Genomic DNA, 20058 nt, shown 5'->3' on the forward strand with positions numbered 1-20058 from the left:
GCCTTTCGCTCCCTATATTTTATCCCTGCCACCTTTAGAATTTGAAAGAGAGTATTCCAGTCAACATTGTCAAAAGCTTTCTCTAAGTCTACAAATGCTAGAAACGTAGATTTCCCTTTCCTTAATCTTTCTTCTAAGATAGCCGGCCGCGGTGGTCTAGCGGTTCTGGCGCTGCAGTCCGGAACCGCGGAACTGCTACGGTCGCAGGTTCGAATCCTGCCTCGGGCATGGGTGTGTGTGGTGTCCTTAGGTTAGTTAGGTTTAAGTAGTTCTAAGTTCTAGGGGACTTATGACCTAAGATGTTGAGTCCCATAGTGCTCAGAGCCATTTTTTCTTCTAAGATAAGGCGTAAGGTCAGTATTGCCTCAAGTGTTCCAACATTTCTACGGAATCCAAACTGATCTTCCCCGAGCTCGGCTTCTACCAGTTATATATACAGGGTAAACATTAATAAAACCAACAAACAGCAGGAACGGTTCCTGATGGGAAATGTAAGAAGAAAGGTACTATGAACATGTATCAGGAAATGGACGATGTGCGTGCAACGATAGCAAAAAAATGTTTCAAATGGCTCCGAGCACTATGCGACTTAACTTCTGAGGTCATCAGTCACCTAGAACTTAGAACTAATTAAACCTAACTAACCTAAGGACATCACACACATCCATGCCCGAGGCAGGATTCGAACCTGCGGCCGTAGTGGTCGCTCGGCCTCAGACTGTAGCGCCTAGAACCGCACGGCCACTCCGGCAGGCGCAACGATAGCAAACCGTCCTGGAACACAGTACAGAGCTGCACAGCATCCACGTCACAACATCCCTCGATGGGATGCACTGTCATTCAGGATACACATAATCGTAGTTTGGCTTACACTGTGTTGGTGGGTCACTTGCGTGGTGCTTGTACTAGGGTTCTTCTCAATATCCTGTAGAATCCAATACTCCAAGTTTAGTGTACGCACATTCCCCCGCCTCCTTGCACGTTCGTCTGTGTGAAAGGAACCATGATCACACATGCGCCCAAAAAGGGCGTGAACTGTTGTCTGATGTGGCTGGTGTCTGTGAGGGCACTTGTTTTGATAAAGCCGTGATGCCTCTCGACCGTTTCCATCTGCTTGGCCGTACGCAGACACCATCTCGCATTGTGCCCGACACGAATAACAGATCATTCTGATGCTTACACTTCGCTGCGTCAATCACAGAAACTTCAAAGCACAAGGAACACAAGTCACGTGGTCGGGGGAACTTTCATTCGTCAGCGCAATTTACCGTGACAGCGATGCATTTCCGGACATATGGTCTAGGACCTTTTCTCCTTCACTTCCATTCAGGAGTCAGTCACCGCAGTTTGTCGGTTTTATTGATGTTCACCCTATTCCTGAGACTGGTTTGATGCAGCTCTCCATGCTACTCTATCCTGTGCAAGCTTCTCATCTCCCAGTACCTACTGCAACCTACATCTTTCTGAATCTGCTTAGTGTATTCATCTCTTGGTCTCCCTCTACGATTTTTACCCTCCACGCTTCCCTCCAGTACTAAATTTGTGATCCCTTGATGCCTCAGAACATGTCCTACCAACCGATCCCTTCTTCTAGTTAAGTTGTGCCACAAACTCCTCTTCTCCCCAATTCTATTCAATGCCTCATCATTAGTTATGTGATCTACCCATCTAATCTTCAGCATTCTTCTGTAGCAGCACATTTCGAAAGATTCTATTCTCTTCTTGTCTAAACTATTTATCGTCCATGTTTCACTTCCATACATGGCTACACTCCATACAAATACTTTCAGAAACGACTTCCTGACACTTAAATCTATACTCGATGTTAACAAATTTCTCTTCTTCAGAAACGCTTTCCTTGCCATTGCCAGTCTACATTTTATATCCTCTCTACTTCGACCATCATCATTTATTTTGCTCCCCAAATAGCAAAACTCCTTTACTACTTTAAGTGTCTCATTTCCTAATCTAATTCCCTCAGCATCACCCGACTTAATTCAACTACATTCCATTATCCTCGTTTTTATTTTGTTAATTTTCTGATTTTCATCTTATACCCTCCTTTCAAGACACTGTCCATTCCGTTCAACTGCTCTTCCAAGTCCTTTCCTGTCTGTGACAGAATTACAATGTCATCGGCGAACCTCTAAGTTTTTATTTCTTCTCCATGGATTTTAATACCTACTCCGAACTTTTCGTTTGTTTCCTTTACTGCTTGCTCAATATACAGATTGAATAGCAACGAGGAGAGGCTACAACCCTGTCTCACTCCCTTCCCAACCACTGCTTCCCTTTCATGTCCCTCGACTCTTATAACTGCCATCTGATTTCTGTACAAATTGTAAATAGCGTTTCGCTCCCTGTATTTTACCCCTGCCACCTTTAGAATTTGAAAGAGATTATTCCAGTCAACATTGTCAAAAGCTTTCTCTAAATCTACAAAGGCTAGAAACGTAGGTTTACGTTTCCTTAATCTTTCTTCTAAGATAAGTCGTAGGGTCAGTATTGCCTCACGTGTTCCAACATTTCTCCGGAATCCAAACTGATCTTCCCCGAGGTCGGCTTCTACCAGTTTTTCCATTCGTCTGTAAAGAATTCGCGTTAGTATTTTGCAGCTGTGACTTAGTAAACTGATAGTTCGGTAATTTTCACATTTGTCAACACCTGCTTTCTTTGGGATTGGAATTATTATATTCTTCTTGAAGTCTGAGGGAATTTCGCCTGTCATGCATCTTGCTCACCAGATGGTAGAGTTTTGTCAGGACTGGCTCTCCCAAGGCTGTCAGTAGTTCTAATGGAATGTTGTCTACTCTCGGGGCCTTGTTTCGACTCAGGTCTTTCAGTGCTCTGTCAAACTCTTCACGCAGTATCTTATTTCCCATTTCATCTTCATCTACCTCCTCTTCCATTTCCGTAATATTGTCCTCAAGAACATCGCTCCTATATATATATATATATATATATATATATATATATATATATATATATATATATATATATATATAATGTTTCCGTTGTGATCTTCAGTCCCAAGACTGGACTGATGCAACTTTCCATGCTAGTGTGTCCTGCGCAAGTCTCTTCATCTCTGAATTACTATAGTAATTATCTCCTTTTTTTGTATTAAGTTCGAGGAACCAGTGTCAGCTTTAGCTTCTTAGATCCATCGCTTCTTGAATCGACCTACGTCTCCTACCTTTTGGCTGTAGAATACACACCTTTTTTAGGATATCTGTCTTGCTGCGTTGTCTACCAGTTGCTTATGTGTGTTCGATCTTTTGCTATTAATGCAAATATTTTACACTAATTTTTAATATATTCGTTCCTTGTTCTCTATTCTAGTTTACACCCTTTAACTGACCTGAGGAACTTCTGACGTCTCTATTCGATTTATGTCTTCCTTGTATTACAGAATTTCAATTACTTTTCTTTAGCGGTCTTATTATTTCTTGCTGTTTTTATTGTTCCACAGACAGCCTAAAATCTTGGACTTTTATTCTTAATCAAAAGAAATGTCGTAGTCCAGATAGTTAAAAAGGCCTACTCGCTCGAGGATTTTGTTTTTTACCAATAATTTTGAGCACACCTGTTATCGTTCTCGGAATTTCTATAAATTTCTATAAATATTTCGAAATTATAATTTTGACTGGTTTAGTATAAATATATAAGGACCGTTCAAAAATAAATGACCCGAAGGCATAATTACAGAAACCAGTACCTGTGTGTTAGAAGTATTGACCCTGGCTGTTGAGACACTTGTCCCACTGTGACACAAGGTGGTGAATGGCTGTCTCATAACATTCCTGGGGCTGCGATGTTAATCAGTTCCTCACCTGTAGCTGGACGTCGTCGTCCGAGGTGAATCGTTTGCCCCTCTGAGCATTTTTAAAGGGGCCAAAAATGTCGTAATCTCAGGGAGAGAGGTCCGGACTGTATTGAGGGTAGCCGATAACCATTTTAATTTCTGCAGGAGTGCCGCGATTGTGTTGGCCGTATGAGACTTTGCATTGTCGTACAACAGAATGACCTCACGGGTGAGATTGCCTGGTCGTTTTGATTTGATCGCTTGGCGAAGGGAGGTCACGTTGGGCATTCACTGTTGTCCCGTGCTGTAGGAAGTGAATCAGAAGGGGGCCATCTTGGTTAAAGAACAGTGTCAGCATAACCTTCCCTGCACTCGTGTGGACGGCCTTGGCTTTTCTTGGTGACCCTGGATGCTTCCACTGGAGACTTTGTCGTTTTGATTCTGGTTCGAAGTGACGACACAACGACTCATATCCAGCCACCACTCGTGCCAGGAAAGCATTCCCTCCCAGAGCATAGCGCTGCAGATGAGCAGGACAGCAGGCCATTCGACATGCTTCCTGGTGTGGTTAAGGACTGGGGGGCACCCATTGGGCACACACTTTGCGTAGGTGCAGTCGTTCCTTCATGATGGTGTGAACACTTCCGATGCTCAATCCGACCACGGCGGCTATGGCTGTCACTCGGCGGTCCTGCGTAATGAGTGAATCCACCACCTTGAGGATTCATAGGTAATGCAGTGTGGTGCTCCAGACCGTGCATCAAAGACTGTGGGGCACCCATTGGGCACACACTTTGCGTAGATGCAGTCGTTCCTTCATGATGGTGTGAACACTTCCGATGCTCAATCCGACCACGGCGGCTATGGCTGTCACTCGGCGGTCCTGCGTAATGAGTGAATCCAGCACCTTGAGGATTCATAGGTAATGCAGTGTGGTGCTCCAGACCGTGCATCATCAGCGAACGACACCCATCCTTCCCTGAAGCGCTTGTGATACGCCTTGACTCTTGCAAACGCCGTACACTTGTGACATTCGTCGATGAATGTCCCTTCCTCCTGCTCCTTCCGCAGTCAGAAAACGAACTACACAGCTTTGCTCTTCTGTTGATGCCTCCATGACACTGTTTGCAATGCGAATTACATCGTTGGATGATTGATGCACGCTGCTGCTAGATAGTATAGTCACGCGACGTGCACGTGTGTCCTCTAGCGACGGGCTGTAAACTTCCACGCTCCGGTCGCAACCACAAAAAAATGGTTCATATGGCTCTAAGCAATATGGAACCCAACATCTGAAGTCATCAGTACCCTAGACGTAGAACTACGTAAACCTAACTAACCTAAGGACATCACGCACATCCATGCCCGAGGCAGAATTCGAACCTGCGACCGTAGCAGCCGCTTGGTTCCAGACTGAAGCGCCTAGAACCGCTCGGCCACAGAGGCCGGCTCGGAATCACACCTCGTTACACACGCCACGATATTACCCTCCTGTCACCGGTTTGCGCATTCCAGACTATAGCTCATTTCTTTTTGAATGCCCCTTATAGCTATTTGTAGTTCTTCTAATGAAAAGGGTGTTACAGTCCAGCCATCAGCACAAATTCATTTTTTTTATACAGGGTGGTCAGAAACAGTCTGAAGAGCTTGTAAAAGTGTTTGAGGGTAGAGGGATGAGAAATAATTTTGAGAAAAAATTCGATACGTTGCGCCGTTTCGTAGTTATTTAGAATCGAATTTAGCGAATCACACCATTGTGCGCACGCAAAATGCGCTAATACACAGACGTTTAGGGTTTCGAGCGTTACCCCATGTTGCAGTGCTCATTACAAGTTGAAATGTGCTTTATCCAGAAGCGAAAATTATAAGCTAGATGAGCGAAAGCTACGTTTTTTTGAACGAAAAACATGTTTGGCGACACCGCCTCTGGTCGGCTGCTTGAATCTGCGCGCGTGACAATCTTATTTGCGAAATTCAATGCTAAATAGCTTGGTGCAAGGCGTCGAAATTTTTTCTTATGAATTATTTCTCAGCACAACCTCACCTGAAACACCTTTACAAGCTTTTTGGACTGTTTCTGACCACGCTGTATAACTGTCTTACTCTGCTTCTCTTCTTTTCTTGTTTTTTATTTCCTCATGCCAGTTTTAATCATGCCATTTATTTATGAATAACTACGGGAACCTAAATTCATTCGAACCTGCTTATTGTATTCATGCCTAGATCTCCTTATACAATTTCTGCCTCCCTAACCCTCCACCCACACCGACACTACCCACACACTTCCCTTCATCACCTGTTTAACTATTCCTTTTTGATCTACCCTTCTAAACTTGAGCATTCTTCTATATCACCACAGTTCTCTTCTTGTAACAACTTATAAATGCGTTTTACTTACTATAAGGCGACACTCCAGAAGAAACCTTCATAAAAGACATCTTACACTTAGGTTTATATTATGTGTTAACAAACTCCACTACAAACTGCTCTTTTTCAGAAAGGCTTTTCTTGCAATGTCAGTCTCAGTAGTTATCCTCTCTGCTTTGGCCTTCATCAGATATTTTGCTCGAAAATAGCAAAATCTCTAAATCTTCATCTACATGTATACATTGCAAATCACATTTAAGTGTCTGGCAGAGAGTTCATCCAACCACCTTCACAATAATTCTCTACTATTCCAACCTCGTACAGTGCGCGGAAAAAACGGACACTTATATCTTTCCTTGCGATCTCTGATTTCCCTTATTTTATTATGACGATCATTTCTCCCTATGTAGTCAACAAAATATTTTCGCATTCGGAGGAGGAAATTGGTAACTGAAATTTCGTGAAAATATTCCGCCTCAACGACAAGCGCCTTCATTTTAATGATGTCCACGCCAAATCCTGTAACATTTCAGTGACACTTTCTGCCATACTTCGCGATAATACAAAAACGTGCTGCCCTTCTTTGAAGTTTCCCGATATATTATGTCAATCCTATCTGGTAAGGAACATACACCGCGCAGCAGTATTCTAAAAGAGAACGGACAAGCGTAGTGTAGACAGTCTCTTTAGTAGACGTATTACATTTTCTAAGTGTCCCGCCAATAAACGCAGCCTTCGGTTTGCCTTCCCCACAAAATTTTCTGTATGTTGTTTCCAACTGAAGTTGTTCATAATTGTAATTCCTAAGTATTTAGTTGAATTTACGCCTTTATATTTGACCGATTTATCCTGTAACAGAAATTTAACGGATTCCTTTTAGCACTCATGTGGATGACCTCACACTTTTCGTTATTTAGGATCAACTTCCAATTTCCGCACCATACAGATAACTTTTCTAAATCGTTTTGCAATTGGTTTTGATCTTCTGATGACTATGCTAGTCGTAAACGACAGCGTCATCTGCGAACAACCTAAGGTGGCTGCTCAGATTATGTCCCAGATCGTTCATACAAGTAATGAACAGTAAAGGACCTATAATGCCACTTTGGAGAACGCCAGAAATCACTTCTGTTTTACTCGATGACATTTCGTCAGTTACAACGAACTGTGGCATCTCTGTCAGGAAATTACAAATCCAGTCACATAACAGAGAGTATATTCCATAAGCACGCACTATCACTACAAGCCGCTTGTGTTGTACAGTATCAAAAGCCTCCTGGAAATCTATAAATACGGAATCAATTTGAAATCCCTTGTCAATAACACTTAACACTTCGCGTGTGTAAAAAGCTAGTTGTATTTCACAATTTCAGACGTACAGACACCATCTTGTAACACATCAGTAAATAATCGTAGTGGTAAGCCATATTTAGTAAAAACAGTCTTACGTTCGTAAGTAAGAGATGAGCACATGTCCTTAAAACGTAATGACAGTGAGTACGAGTAACAGAAGAACAGCACATGAGCATGAGTCGTTATACAGTGTAGACTGTTCCAAATTTTTTGGTTTACATATTAATAAAAACTTGAAGCATATTACTGAGCTTCTGAAATAATTAAGTTCAGCTGCTATTGCTCTTCGTATAATTACTAACCCTGGAAACGAACGAATTAACCTCCTGACATGTTTCGCGTATTTCCATTCAATAATGTCCAACAGTATAATATTCTAGGGTAACTCACCAGTTACAAAGAAAGTTTTTTTCTTTAAAAAAAAAAAAAATGTGGTATGGTCTTACGGGACCAAACTGCTGAGGTCATCGGTCCCTAAACTTGCCCACTACTTAATTTAATTTAAATATCTTACGCTAAGGACAACGCGCACACCCGTGCCAGAGGGAGAACTCGAACCTCCGACGGAGGGAGCCGCGCGGACCGTGCAAGACGCGTGGCTACCCCGCGCGGCGGAGTTCATTAAACAGCGACAAAATTTTTTGATCATTTGCCCAATAAATTAAATCTCTGACTGGTAGCAAAGCAAGTTTTAAAAGGACTCTGTCTTCAGGACACAAGTGGCCCATCGGGACCCATCCGACCGCCCTGTCATCCTGAGGTGAGGATGCGGATAGGAGGGGCGCGTGGTCAGCACACCGTTCTCCCGGTAGTTATAATGGTTTTCTTTGACCGGAGCCGCTACTATTCGGTCGACTAGCTCCTCAATTGGCATCACGAGGCAGATGCACCCCGAAAAATGGCAACAGCGCATAACGGCCCGGATGGTCACCCATCCCAGTGCTGGACACGCCCGACAGCGCTTAACTTCGGTGAAGTGACGGGAACAGGTGTAGCCACCGCGGCAAGGCCGTTGCCAAAGCAAGTTTTAAATCTAACTTGAAACCATTTCTCCTCCTCAATTCATTCAATATTCCATTCACAAATTTCTATTTAAAAACTGTTAGTTAGTTGTTGTTGTTGTTGTTATGGTCCTCAGTCCTGAGACTGGTTTGATGCAGCTCTCCATGCTACTCTATCCTGTGCAAGCTTCTTCATCTCCCAGTACCTACTGCAACATACATCCTTCTGAATCTGCTTAGTGTATTCATCTCTTGGTCTCCCCTTACGATTTTTACCCTCCACGCTGCCCTCCAATAGTAAATTGGTGATCCCTTGATGCCTCAGAACATGTCCTACCAACCGATCCCTTCTTCTGGACAAGTTGTGCCACAAACTCCACTTCTCCCCAATCCTATTCAATACTTCCTCATTAGTTATGTGATCTACCCATCTAATCTTCAGCATTCTTCTGTAGCACCACATTTCGAAAGCTTCTATTCTCTTCTTGTCCAAACTATTTATCGTCCATGTTTCACTTCCATACATGGCTACACTCCATACAAATACTTTCAGAAATGACTTCCTGACACTTAAATCTATACTCGATGTTAACAAATTTCTCTTCTTCAGAAACGCTTTCCTTGCCATTGCCAGTCTACATTTTATATCCTCTCTACTTCGACCATCATCAGTTATTTTGCTCCCCAAATAGCAAAACTCCTTTACTACTTTAAGTGTCTCATTTCCTAATCTAATACCCTCAGCATCACCCGACTTAATTCGACTACATTCCATTATCCTCGTTTTGCTTTTGTTGATGTTCATCTTATATCCTCCCTTCAAGACACCATCCATTCCGTTCAACTGCTCTTCCAAGTCCTTTGCTGTCTCTGACAGAATTACAATGTCATCGGCGAACCTCAACGTTTTTATTTCTTCTCCATGGATTTTAATACCTACTCCAAATTTTTCTTTTGTTTCCTTTACTGCTTGCTCAATATACAGATTGAATAACATCGGGGAGAGGCTACAACCCTGTCTTACTCCCTTCTTAACCACTGCTTCCCTTTCATGTCCCTCGACTCTTATAACTGCCATCTGGTTTCTGTACAAATTGTAAATAGCCTTTCGCTCCCTGTATTTTATCCCTGCCACCTTTAGAATTTGAAAGAGAGTATTCCAGTCAACATTGTCAAAAGCTTTCTCTAAGTCTACAAATGCTAGAAACGTAGGTTTGCCTTTCCTTAACTTTCTTCTAAGATATGTTAGTTAGTAGAAAATAAAAAACCTTAATTAATAAATAAGTGCAGTTACATGAGTGGGACCAAACACTAGTCTTCATTAATATTAACACTAGACATGTATACTAATGTGACCTCGGCGTGGCATGAACTCAACAAGTCGTTGGACCTCCCCTGCTGACATAGATAGCCATGCTGCCTCTATAGCTGCCCGTAATTGCGAAACTGTCGCCGGTGCAGAATTTTAAGCACAAGCTGACCTCTCGGTGACGTCCCATAGATGTTCCATGTGATGCACGCCGGGTGATCTCTGTGGCCAAATCATTCGCTCGAATGTACAGAATGTTCTTCAAACCAATCGCGAGCAGTTGAGGACTGGTGACAAGATGTATCGTCATCTACAAAAATTCCAACGCTCTTTGGGAACGAATGGTCGCCAGCTAGCCGAACACAACAATTTCGAATGATTGATCGGTTTAATTGGACCAGAGGACCCAGTCGATTCCATACAAACACAGCATGTACCATTATGGAGTCACCACCAGCTTGCACAGTGACTTGTTGACAACTTGATAGGGTATGTGACACACTCGAACCCTATCATCAGATATGGTTCAGATGGCTCTGAGCACTATGGGACTTAACATCTGCGGTCATCAGTCCCCTAGAACTTAGAAGTACTTAAACCTAACTAACCTAAGGACATCATACACATCCATGCCCGAGGCAGGATTCGAACTTGCGACCGTAGCGGTCGCGCGGTTCCAGACTGAAGCGCCTAGAACCACTCTGCCACAGCGGCCGGCATCAGGTGAAATCAGAACTCATCTACCAAGGCTATGGTTTAGCAGTCGTCTACGGTAGAACCTATATGGTCACGAGCCCAGGAGAACCATGCAGGCGATGTCGCGCTGTTAGCAAACGCAGTCGCGTCGGTCGTCTGCTGCCACAGCCCATTAACGCCAAATTTCCGCGCGCTGTCCTCGTGCTACCCACATCGATGTCTGTGGATATTTCACGAAGTGTTGCTTGTCTGTTAGCCGATCCTCTCGGTCGTTAAGAGAAGGCCGTCGGCCACTGTGTTGTCCGTGCTGAGAGGTAATGCCTGAAATTTGGCATTCTCGGCACACTCATGACATTATAGAACTAGGGATATTGAAATCACTAACACTTCCCGAAATGTAATGTCCCATTCGGCTAGCTCCAACTATCGGCCCGAGTTCAAAGTCCGTTGATTCCCGTCGTGTGACCATAATAACGTTCCTAACCTTCTTAAATGAATCACCTGGGTACAAATGACAGTTCCACCAGTGTCATTCCTTTCCGTAGATTGTGTAAGCAATATTACCGCCATCTGTATATGTCCATATCGCTATCCCGTGGCTTTTGTCGCCTCAGTATATATATATATATCACGTAAACATACTCGTTCCACCTCGTGCTGATAAAATAATCGCTCAAATGATGTATGGGACATGTACACTACTGGCCATTAAAATTGCTACACCACGAAGATGATGTGCTACAGACGCGAAATTTAACCGACAGGAAGAAGATCCTCTGATATGCAAATGATTAGCTTTTCAGAGCATTCACGCAATGTTGGCGCCGGTGGCGACACCTACAACGTGCTGACATGAGGAATGTTTCCAACCGATTTCTCATGCACAAACAGCAATTGACCAGCGATGCCTGGTGAAACGTTGTGATGCCACGTGTAAGGAGGAGAAATGCGTACCATCACGTTTCCGACTTTGATAAAGGTCGGATTGTAGTCTATCGCGATTGTGGTTTATCGTATCGCGACATTGCTGCTCGCGTTGGTCGATATCGAATAACTCGTGCTGGATCCAAACGGCCTCGTATCACTAGCAGTCGAGATGACAGGCGTCTTATCCGCATGGCTGTAACGGATCGTGCAGCCACGTCTCGATGCCTGAGTCAACAGATGGGGACGTTTGCAAGACAACAACCATCTGCACAACCAGTTCGACGACGTTTGCAGCAGCATGGACTATCAGCTAGGACACCATGGATGCCGTTACATTTGACGCTGCATCACAGACAGCAGCACCTGCGATGGTGTACTCGACGACGAACCTGGGTGCACGAATAGCAAAACGCCATTTTTTCGGATGGCTCAAATGGCTCTGAGCACTATGCGACTTAACTTCTGAGGTCATCAGTCGCCTAGAACTTAGAATGATTAAACCTAACTAACCTAAGGACACCACACACATCCATGCCCGAGGCAGGATTCGAACCTGCGACCGCAGCGGTCGCCCGGCTCCAGACTGCAGCGCCTAGAACCGCACGGCCACTCCGACCGGCTTTTTCGGATGAATCCAGGTTCTGTGTACAGCATCATGATGGTCGCATCCGTGTTTGGCGACATCGCGGTAAACGAACATTGGAAGCGCGTATTCGTCATCGCCATACTGGCGTATCACCCGGCGTGATGGTATGGGGTGCGATTGGTCACACGTCTCGGTCACCTCTTGTTCGCATTGACGACACTTTGAACAGTGGACGTTACATTTCAGATGTGTTACAACCGTGGCTCTACCCTTCACTCGATCCCCGTGAAACCCTACATTTCAGCAGGATAATGCACGACCCCATGTTGCAGGTTCTGTACGGGCCTTTCTGGATACATAAAATGTTCGACTGCTGCCTTGGCCAGCACATTCTCCAAATCTCTCACCAACTGAAAACGTCTGGTCAATGGTGGCCGAGCAACTGGCTCGTCGCAATACGCCAGTCACTACTCTTGATGAACTGTGGTATCGTGTTGAAGCTGCATGGGCAGCTGTGCCTGTACACGCCATTCAAGCTCTGTTTGACTCAACGCCCAGGCGTATCAAGGCTGTTATTACGGCCAGAGGTGGTTGATCTGGGTAGTGATTTCTCAGGATCTATGCACCCAAACTGCGTGAAAATGTAAGCACATGTCAGTTCTAGTATAAGACATTTGTCCAATGAATGCCCGTTTATCATCTGCATTTCTTCTTGGTGTAGCAATTTTAATGGCTAGTAGTGTAAGTAAGTGACTACCAGTTCATTACGACGCTAGCAGATCATCCATCCCTCACAGAGACGTCAGCCTAGAGACCGCGCCTGGGGCTCTGGAGACGCCGGTATCGGACAGAGCAGCGGCGAGGAAGCTGTGGAGTCTGGAGACCGGCGCCGCCCCCGCCTCCGCCCACCTGGGCCAAGCGCACGAGAACGCGTTCCGGCGGCTGGCCGCGCCTGCCTCGATCGATGACGCATCCGGCGCAACGGCGGCGGCCGTGGCCGCCATTCATCGCTGGACGCCGGGGTGGCGCCGGCCGCAAGGCCGGTCGGCGTTGGTTCACTGCGCCGCCACGCCGGCCTCGCCGAGAGGTTGTCGCACCGGTCGCGTCAACTCGAAGTGTACGCAGTGGGTTGGTTGGTTGGTTGTTTGGGGGAAGAGACCAAACAGCGAGGTCATCGGTCTCGTCGGATTAGGGAGGGCTGGGGAAGGAAGTCGGCCGTTCCCTTTCAAAGGAACCATCCCAGCATTTGCCTGGAGCGATTTACGGAATTCACGGAAAACCTAAATCAGGATGGCCGGACGCGGGATTGAACCGTCGTCCTCCCGAATGCGAGTCCAGTGTGCTACCACTGCGCCACCTCGCTCGGTGCTTACGCAGTGGGAGGGAGGCGCATTGGAGCTATAGAGGACGCCACGTAGCCGACTGAGACGTCCTGAGGACGACGAATCAGTCCAGTTGCTCACCTGCCCTCCTCAGCCCTCGCACGAGGCCTACGTGGGAGACGCCTCACCATAGCGACTGGACAACAGACTGGTCTTAATAACCGATTCCTCAGTCTCTTTTTTTCAGTCACATGAAACAACCAAATTAAATTAGTCTCTACAGCCACGTCGGCTATATGAATGTTTTGAACCTCCGCCTTTGAGTGGTTTGACTCAATGTCACACCACCAAGTGAAACGAACCTCTGTCGATTACTACAGCTCTATGAATATTTTCACTTAATCTCCCGGTTTGAGTGGTGTACATGTGTGTATTTATGTATTAAGCCGGGAACTTAGAAACGTATGGTTCGGCCACTAGTGCCCACCCCCTCCCCCCTCCCCCGCCATCCCGCCCCAGGAACGTCTCATACCAGACTAGCGTATCCCAGACGTTTGCGTGGTAATTATGGTGTATGGATATATGGAGATAGTGTTTGCGCAGCAATCGCCAATCTTGTGTAACTGAGGCGGAATAAGGGGAACCAGCCCGCACTCATCTAGGTAGATGGAAAACCGCCTTAAAAACTATCCTCAGGCTGGCCGGCACACCGGATCTCGACAGTAAACTGCTGGGCAGATTCGTGCGAGGGACCGTCACGCTTTTGGATCGGGAAGTGGCTTACATACTTCTTCAGCCTTTTCGGTTAGTTAGTAACATGTACCAGATTATTAGAACGATTCTTTTATCGATATGTTGTGGAACGGTTGAGTTTAAGGGATACGTGTGCAATGTTAGTATTAACATTGATGAACACATTATTTTTATAATCCTACTTATGCACCTACGCTTAAAAAGAAGGATTTCTGTACTCGCAGTTCTTCTCAAATTGTAATACATTATTTATGATGGATTTTATTAGGAGTATGGTGACGGCCCACTTAAAATGCCTAGCTCCTTGAATAGGTACTTACAAGACGACCGCAGGTGAACACCATATATTATATTTACTGCTTGCTTTCAATAATTTCCTTCTAATTCATGAGTTATCCTAGAAAATAATTTCATAACACATTATTGAGTGGAAATATGCCAGGAGGTTAATTAGCAATTATACGAAGAGCAAAAGTAGCTGAAGTTAACTGTTTCAGAACATCCAGTTCAAGTTTTCGTCAGTATATAACTCAAAAATACACAGCATTATACCCTATTTACTGACTCCTGCTCATGCCTTACATAAATTGTTCGTATGGCTCTATTTGTTCTACAGAACTGAATATAGTGTGCTTTTTTCGAAATTTTGGAAGGGTTCATTTTCTGGGAACCACTTGACGATTCTATGAAAACATGAATCATGACTAGGGTTTACAATTTTGTTAGAAACAAATAACGTATCTTATTTCAATGAAAGGTAAACAAGATCTATATTTCAAATGACGTATTTTCAAAATTTATGTATTTATTTACTTGAACACGATTTTTCGTACGTCTGGTAACAAATACGAATTTTTGCTTCGTTCTGCTTTTCACCCACCCATGATAATTCTATTCTGTGAAAGCTGAGGTAACGTGAACAAAAATATATATATATATATTTTTTATTTTTTTGTGACTTTACCACTTGCTTTACAATCATGTCTCTTGGATTTTTTTTTTTTACGAGAAATATTTCTTATCATTCCCAAATGTCTTTGAATTTTTAATTAATATACTTTCATAATATCAATTATCTATGCAGTTATTGATTACCGTAATGAATTTGTCTTAAGCATGATTTTTAATCCAGTCATATGATTTCTTCCATTTCCACACCACTTAGCGTTTGTAGGTTACCGCAGTGTTCCATTTACGGAAAAAATCGAGAAGCAGGCATTGGAAATTGCCAACAAGAAACGGAATAATTGGTTCCGCTGCTTGGATTGTACGTTTGTTTTGCGGAATCATGGCACAGAGAAACTAGGTCGTTTTCACAAGGATCTATATGGGATTAATCCGAAGAGTCAGTTTACAATGAAGAAGGAGGCAGGTGGAAGAATAAATTTTCTTGATATGCCTAGTTTTCAAGAAAGGAGAGCTTAGAACACACAGTTTGCCGAAAACCCATGCACACAGATCGTTAACTACACTCGGGTTCGAGCCACTACCTACAACAAAAGCGAGGCATCATAATAACGTTGACGAACGGAGCAAAGGCACTTCCGCGAACCAGAGATGCTTGACGTGGAATTAAAACACGTCAGCAATGTATTGTTCAGGAATTGTTATTCGTCTGCTGAGGTGAAAAAAGAGTGGTAAGACCGCCCCGCAAAAATCGTACCAATCCACAAGCGTCTGTGAAATCACAAGTATTCCTGTCTTTTATTAAGGACGTTATTGATCGGATCTTGAAAAAACGGAACATCGCGGTAATCTGCAAACCCACCAAGAAGATACAATATCACCTAAATTTGGCCAAGGAATTTTGCAAACCGCTGGTAAAGCAGGAATTTATAATTTCCCCGAAGTTATGGGAAGGTGTACGTGAGTACTACAGTAAGAACGGTCAAAAAACGACTAGAAGTGCATGAAGGCAATTGTAGAGGGGAGAAGGCTGACAAATCAGCTGTTGCCGGACATGCTTTGTACTCAGGAGACAACATCATTCATTGTGATATCACTCAGATAGTGGCAACCACAAGTGAATATCATGGGGTGATGCAAAAACGGACGACGGCAGTTGACAATGGTCATTTGCGCTTGGGTATTCAAAACATGTGACGTCACGCAACTGCGCGGAAGCACGCGTAAATGGAATTTTGCAGCAGGCAGTATCAAACCAGGGTGTGAATTGGATACTCTAAGAAGCTACGCTCCCCCGTCCGTAGACGGGGACGAAACGTTTGGATAAAATGTGAAGTCCATTCGACCACAGCATAACAGGCCGGAACATTTTATTAATTGTGACATGTTGGCATTGAAAGTTACGATTTAGAATTTAGCTTCAAGACGATTTCTCTCTTTATTTTCGAGCTTCAGTGAAATGCCTTAACCCTCGCAGCACCAAGGTGGGGGAGCGGGATACTATATGCCCACCTTTTGAAATTATTGAAATCTACTCAGAAATTTAATTTTTAAAATTTTGTAAAAAACATTTACTGTCTTTAATGAAGTCTTCTTCCATGTTCTATTATTGTTTTACATTTTTCGTTTAAGCTTAATCGGAAAATTTAAGTTTCTGGGAAGGTGGCCGAAGATCTGTGGAAGAATCACAAGCCAACTCTCGTAGGAACTTTACAAGCTAATAGGAAACATAAACCTCAAGGATCGAAAGATATCTGAAGGCGAGAATTATATTCTAGTAAATTGCTTTCAGTGATGCTATTACTGACAATATTCAAATCACAATTGTTTCTTATATGCCCCGTGAAAAACCCAAAAGAAATCTGCTGTTTCTATCATCTCGACATTATGACGCAATTGGTTCACCTACTGACACTAAGAAGAAAACAGTTATAAATTTATATTATAATGAGACTAAAGGTGGCGCTGACATGAAAGATCAAATGGTGAAATATTCAACTGAGAGGGCTACAAGAGGGTGGCCGCTGTCTGTTTTCTATACTCTCGTCGAAATAGCAGCGGTAAATAGTTATACACTAATTTTGTTGAACATCCCGGATTGGAATAAGAAAAAACCTAAAAAACGACAACTTTTTCTTCAAGAACAAGGATTACAGCTCACTAAACCATACATTGAAAGAAGGGCTACAAATACTGCAGGACTGCCAAGCCTGTAGTTTCAAGTATGGAGGGTATTCTTTGAAGGAAAATCAAGCAGAACTTTGGTGCAAAGGAAGCTGATGGAGGTAAAGGTGATGTCGTTTGTGTGTTAGTGATAGCCGTTCAAAAGCAGAAAAGCACAACAAAGCGAACAAAACAACAATAATCTACAACAATTTTAAGAGATATGCATCTGGTAAACACAGCAAAAACACTGTTGTATGGGCCAAGTGTGAAGTAGACTCCGAAGAAAGTGGTGAATAATTCTTCTCACAAAACTATGTTATGTAGTTACGTTATTTGTATTATTACCTCAAGTGTTTGTAATACTTTTAAATTATAGTAAAGTTTACTTCAATAGTACTATAACGACTTTTACTACTAATTTTTCCAAGATAATTAGACTTAGTAAACTTAAATGACAAAGTAAGTGAAAGATAAAAAACGCATTTTTGAAAACAGTTTTAAAAGAAATATTCAGGTTCTGGATCCTGATTATGCAACAATAGATCTTTCAAAAGTATGTTATTAATGTAATTCAAGAACAGCTAATGAATTTTATTTACTTTTTAAATTTTTTTATGGTGGGCATAAAGTAATCCCCCTTTGGTAACACAAGTTGCTGAAAATAGCTTGGTATTAAGAGGATTAATCTAATACCAAAAATACAATGTTAGGTCTCATGGTACGAAAACACTATTATTCACAAGAGGCAGCTTCTAAGAAAAAGTCGGACCACCAAAGAAATCTGCATTTAGTTTGAAAATGTTATTTACAAATGGTTCAAATGGCTCTGAGAACTATGGGACTTAACATCTTAGGTCATCAGTCCCCTATAACTTAGAACTACTTAAACCTAACTAACCTAAGGACATCACACACATCCATGCCCGAGGCAGGATTCGAACCTGCGACCGTTGCAGTCGCGCGGTTCCGGACTGAAGCGCCTAGAACCGCTCGGCCACCGCGGCCGGCTGTTATTTACAATACGGTAACTTCTTTATAATTGCCTGATAAAATATACCCCAAAATGTCTTTGAAGTGATTTCGTTCAAATCTGTATCAAAAGTAGGTATTATGCAATGGAGTAGAGTCAGTTGTCATTTCCAAAAGGAGTTTAAACACTTCTTCATGATTTTAAAGGCTTATGAACCAACTTTCAGAGTCATCTGATATCCGTTTTTGAAATAGTTGGTATCCTTCCAACACTCAGACTGAGTAAAATATGAGCTAGTGTCACTTTTTATCCTACTTATTGTGAATCCGTCACCACTGGTCACAAGTGTATTACGTAATCACTTGCCAATTTTAATAAGAAATGCGACACTAAACCTCCTACATAGAACACTAGAGTTACGTCATTCTGAGATGATTCTATTTGACTTGCATGTTCCTTGTTCGCACAATAATTTAGAATGCAACTTGGTACAAAACTGGCACACAACATTCCCTTTCCCAAGATCAAAAAAAGGATACATGCTTTTTGTAAGCAAATGAGAACGGACTGAACGTGGTTAAAGGAGGACTAACAACAGGGTGTTTGTTAGTCTTTGCACCGAAAGTCTAGCTCTGACAGATCATCACGGCTAACATTTGTTCGAGGCGAAATGTTCGTTGTCGCTCTTCACAGCGACGCTAGGCACCCTTTTGCGCTTTCTGTAATGGTTACGTCCATTAGAACAGCACGGAGTTGGCATTCTGTGAAGTAGGCAAAGTGTGTCAGCCTATAATCTGGGTATTTGCTCCATGTGACGGGAGATAGGCCGAGCCAATTAAAGTTCATGAACCACTTATAAAATAACTTTCTTAACCTAAGTACACTCTTTCTTAAGGTTTTCTTGTTGAAAATCGCTCTATCAATTTACTGGGGCAGGTTGTATGCAGCACACCCTGTTAGTAGACTCTGGTAGTTCGCTGAAATCTCATCGTTCCAGATCTCGTTGTCTAGGACCGTAGAATTCTAATGGGCTCATAGTTTCTCCAACAAGTGTCAGCGATCATTTTGTCTCTACAACAGTTGTTCCCCATGTGGTCTATCACCCCTAATTGTTTAATGCAAAGACTTTGAAACACTACTCCTTCTCCCCCGTCTCTGTCCATCATTTCCTCCACCTTTCTTTGTCCATCTTGTCCTCCTTCCCCATCTCCATCACTCCCCCCCCCCTCTCCCTGTCCTTCTCCTTTCCCCCTCTCTCCATCTGCTCTAGTGCCCTCACTCCGTCGATTGACTCGTCCCACCTTTCTGTTCATCTTCCTCTCCCCCTCTTTCTCTCCATCTCCTTCCCCCCCCCCCCACGCTCTCTCCCCATCTCCCTATCCATCAACTCCACCCCCCTCTCTCTGTCAATCTCCTCCACTGGGTTGTATCTGCCCTAAGGGACCAAGCAGCTGAGGTTATCGGTCCCTAGACTTACACGTAATTTTAACTAACTTATGCTAAGGACAACACACACACCCATGCGCGAGGGAGGACTCGAACGTCCGGCGGGAGGGGCCGCGCCTATCTCCTCCTTTCTGCTTTCTATTTCCTCCTACCGCTCTGTCCAGTACCTTTTCCCCCCTTTCTCTGACCTTGAGCCATGTCCCTTGTTATTGCAAATTCAGATTCTGTAGTAATACTCTACTCACAAGTGGACAAGCCATTAACATAACTTTCCTGTTTGCTAACAACGATTCACTATCCTATGTGTGTCCATATGCTTATTACAGTAACGTGTAAAAATTTGAAATAAATCAGTCGAATACTGCTGAGATATCTGGTAACAACGTTTCATCGCAAGCAATCGGCGAAGAACTTTCGGAGGTTAACCATTTTTGAATGAACGAACGAATGT

At 43.4% G+C, this 20058-nt stretch overlaps 1 protein-coding gene across 1 annotated transcript in view; it reads left to right on the forward strand.

The window, feature by feature from the left end:
- The window catches only part of LOC126095667 (proteoglycan 4), a 407646-nt gene that overhangs the window by 34783 nt on the left and 352805 nt on the right, over nucleotides 1-20058 (forward strand). Inside the window, exon 2 of the mRNA XM_049910423.1 lies at nucleotides 12842-13083. Within this exon, the coding sequence (XP_049766380.1) occupies nucleotides 12842-13083 (242 nt within the window). The remainder of the gene's footprint in view (nucleotides 1-12841; nucleotides 13084-20058) is intronic.

Source organism: Schistocerca cancellata, chromosome 8 (genome assembly GCF_023864275.1).
Source record: "Schistocerca cancellata isolate TAMUIC-IGC-003103 chromosome 8, iqSchCanc2.1, whole genome shotgun sequence".
NCBI classification, from domain to species: Eukaryota; Metazoa; Arthropoda; class Insecta; order Orthoptera; family Acrididae; genus Schistocerca; species Schistocerca cancellata.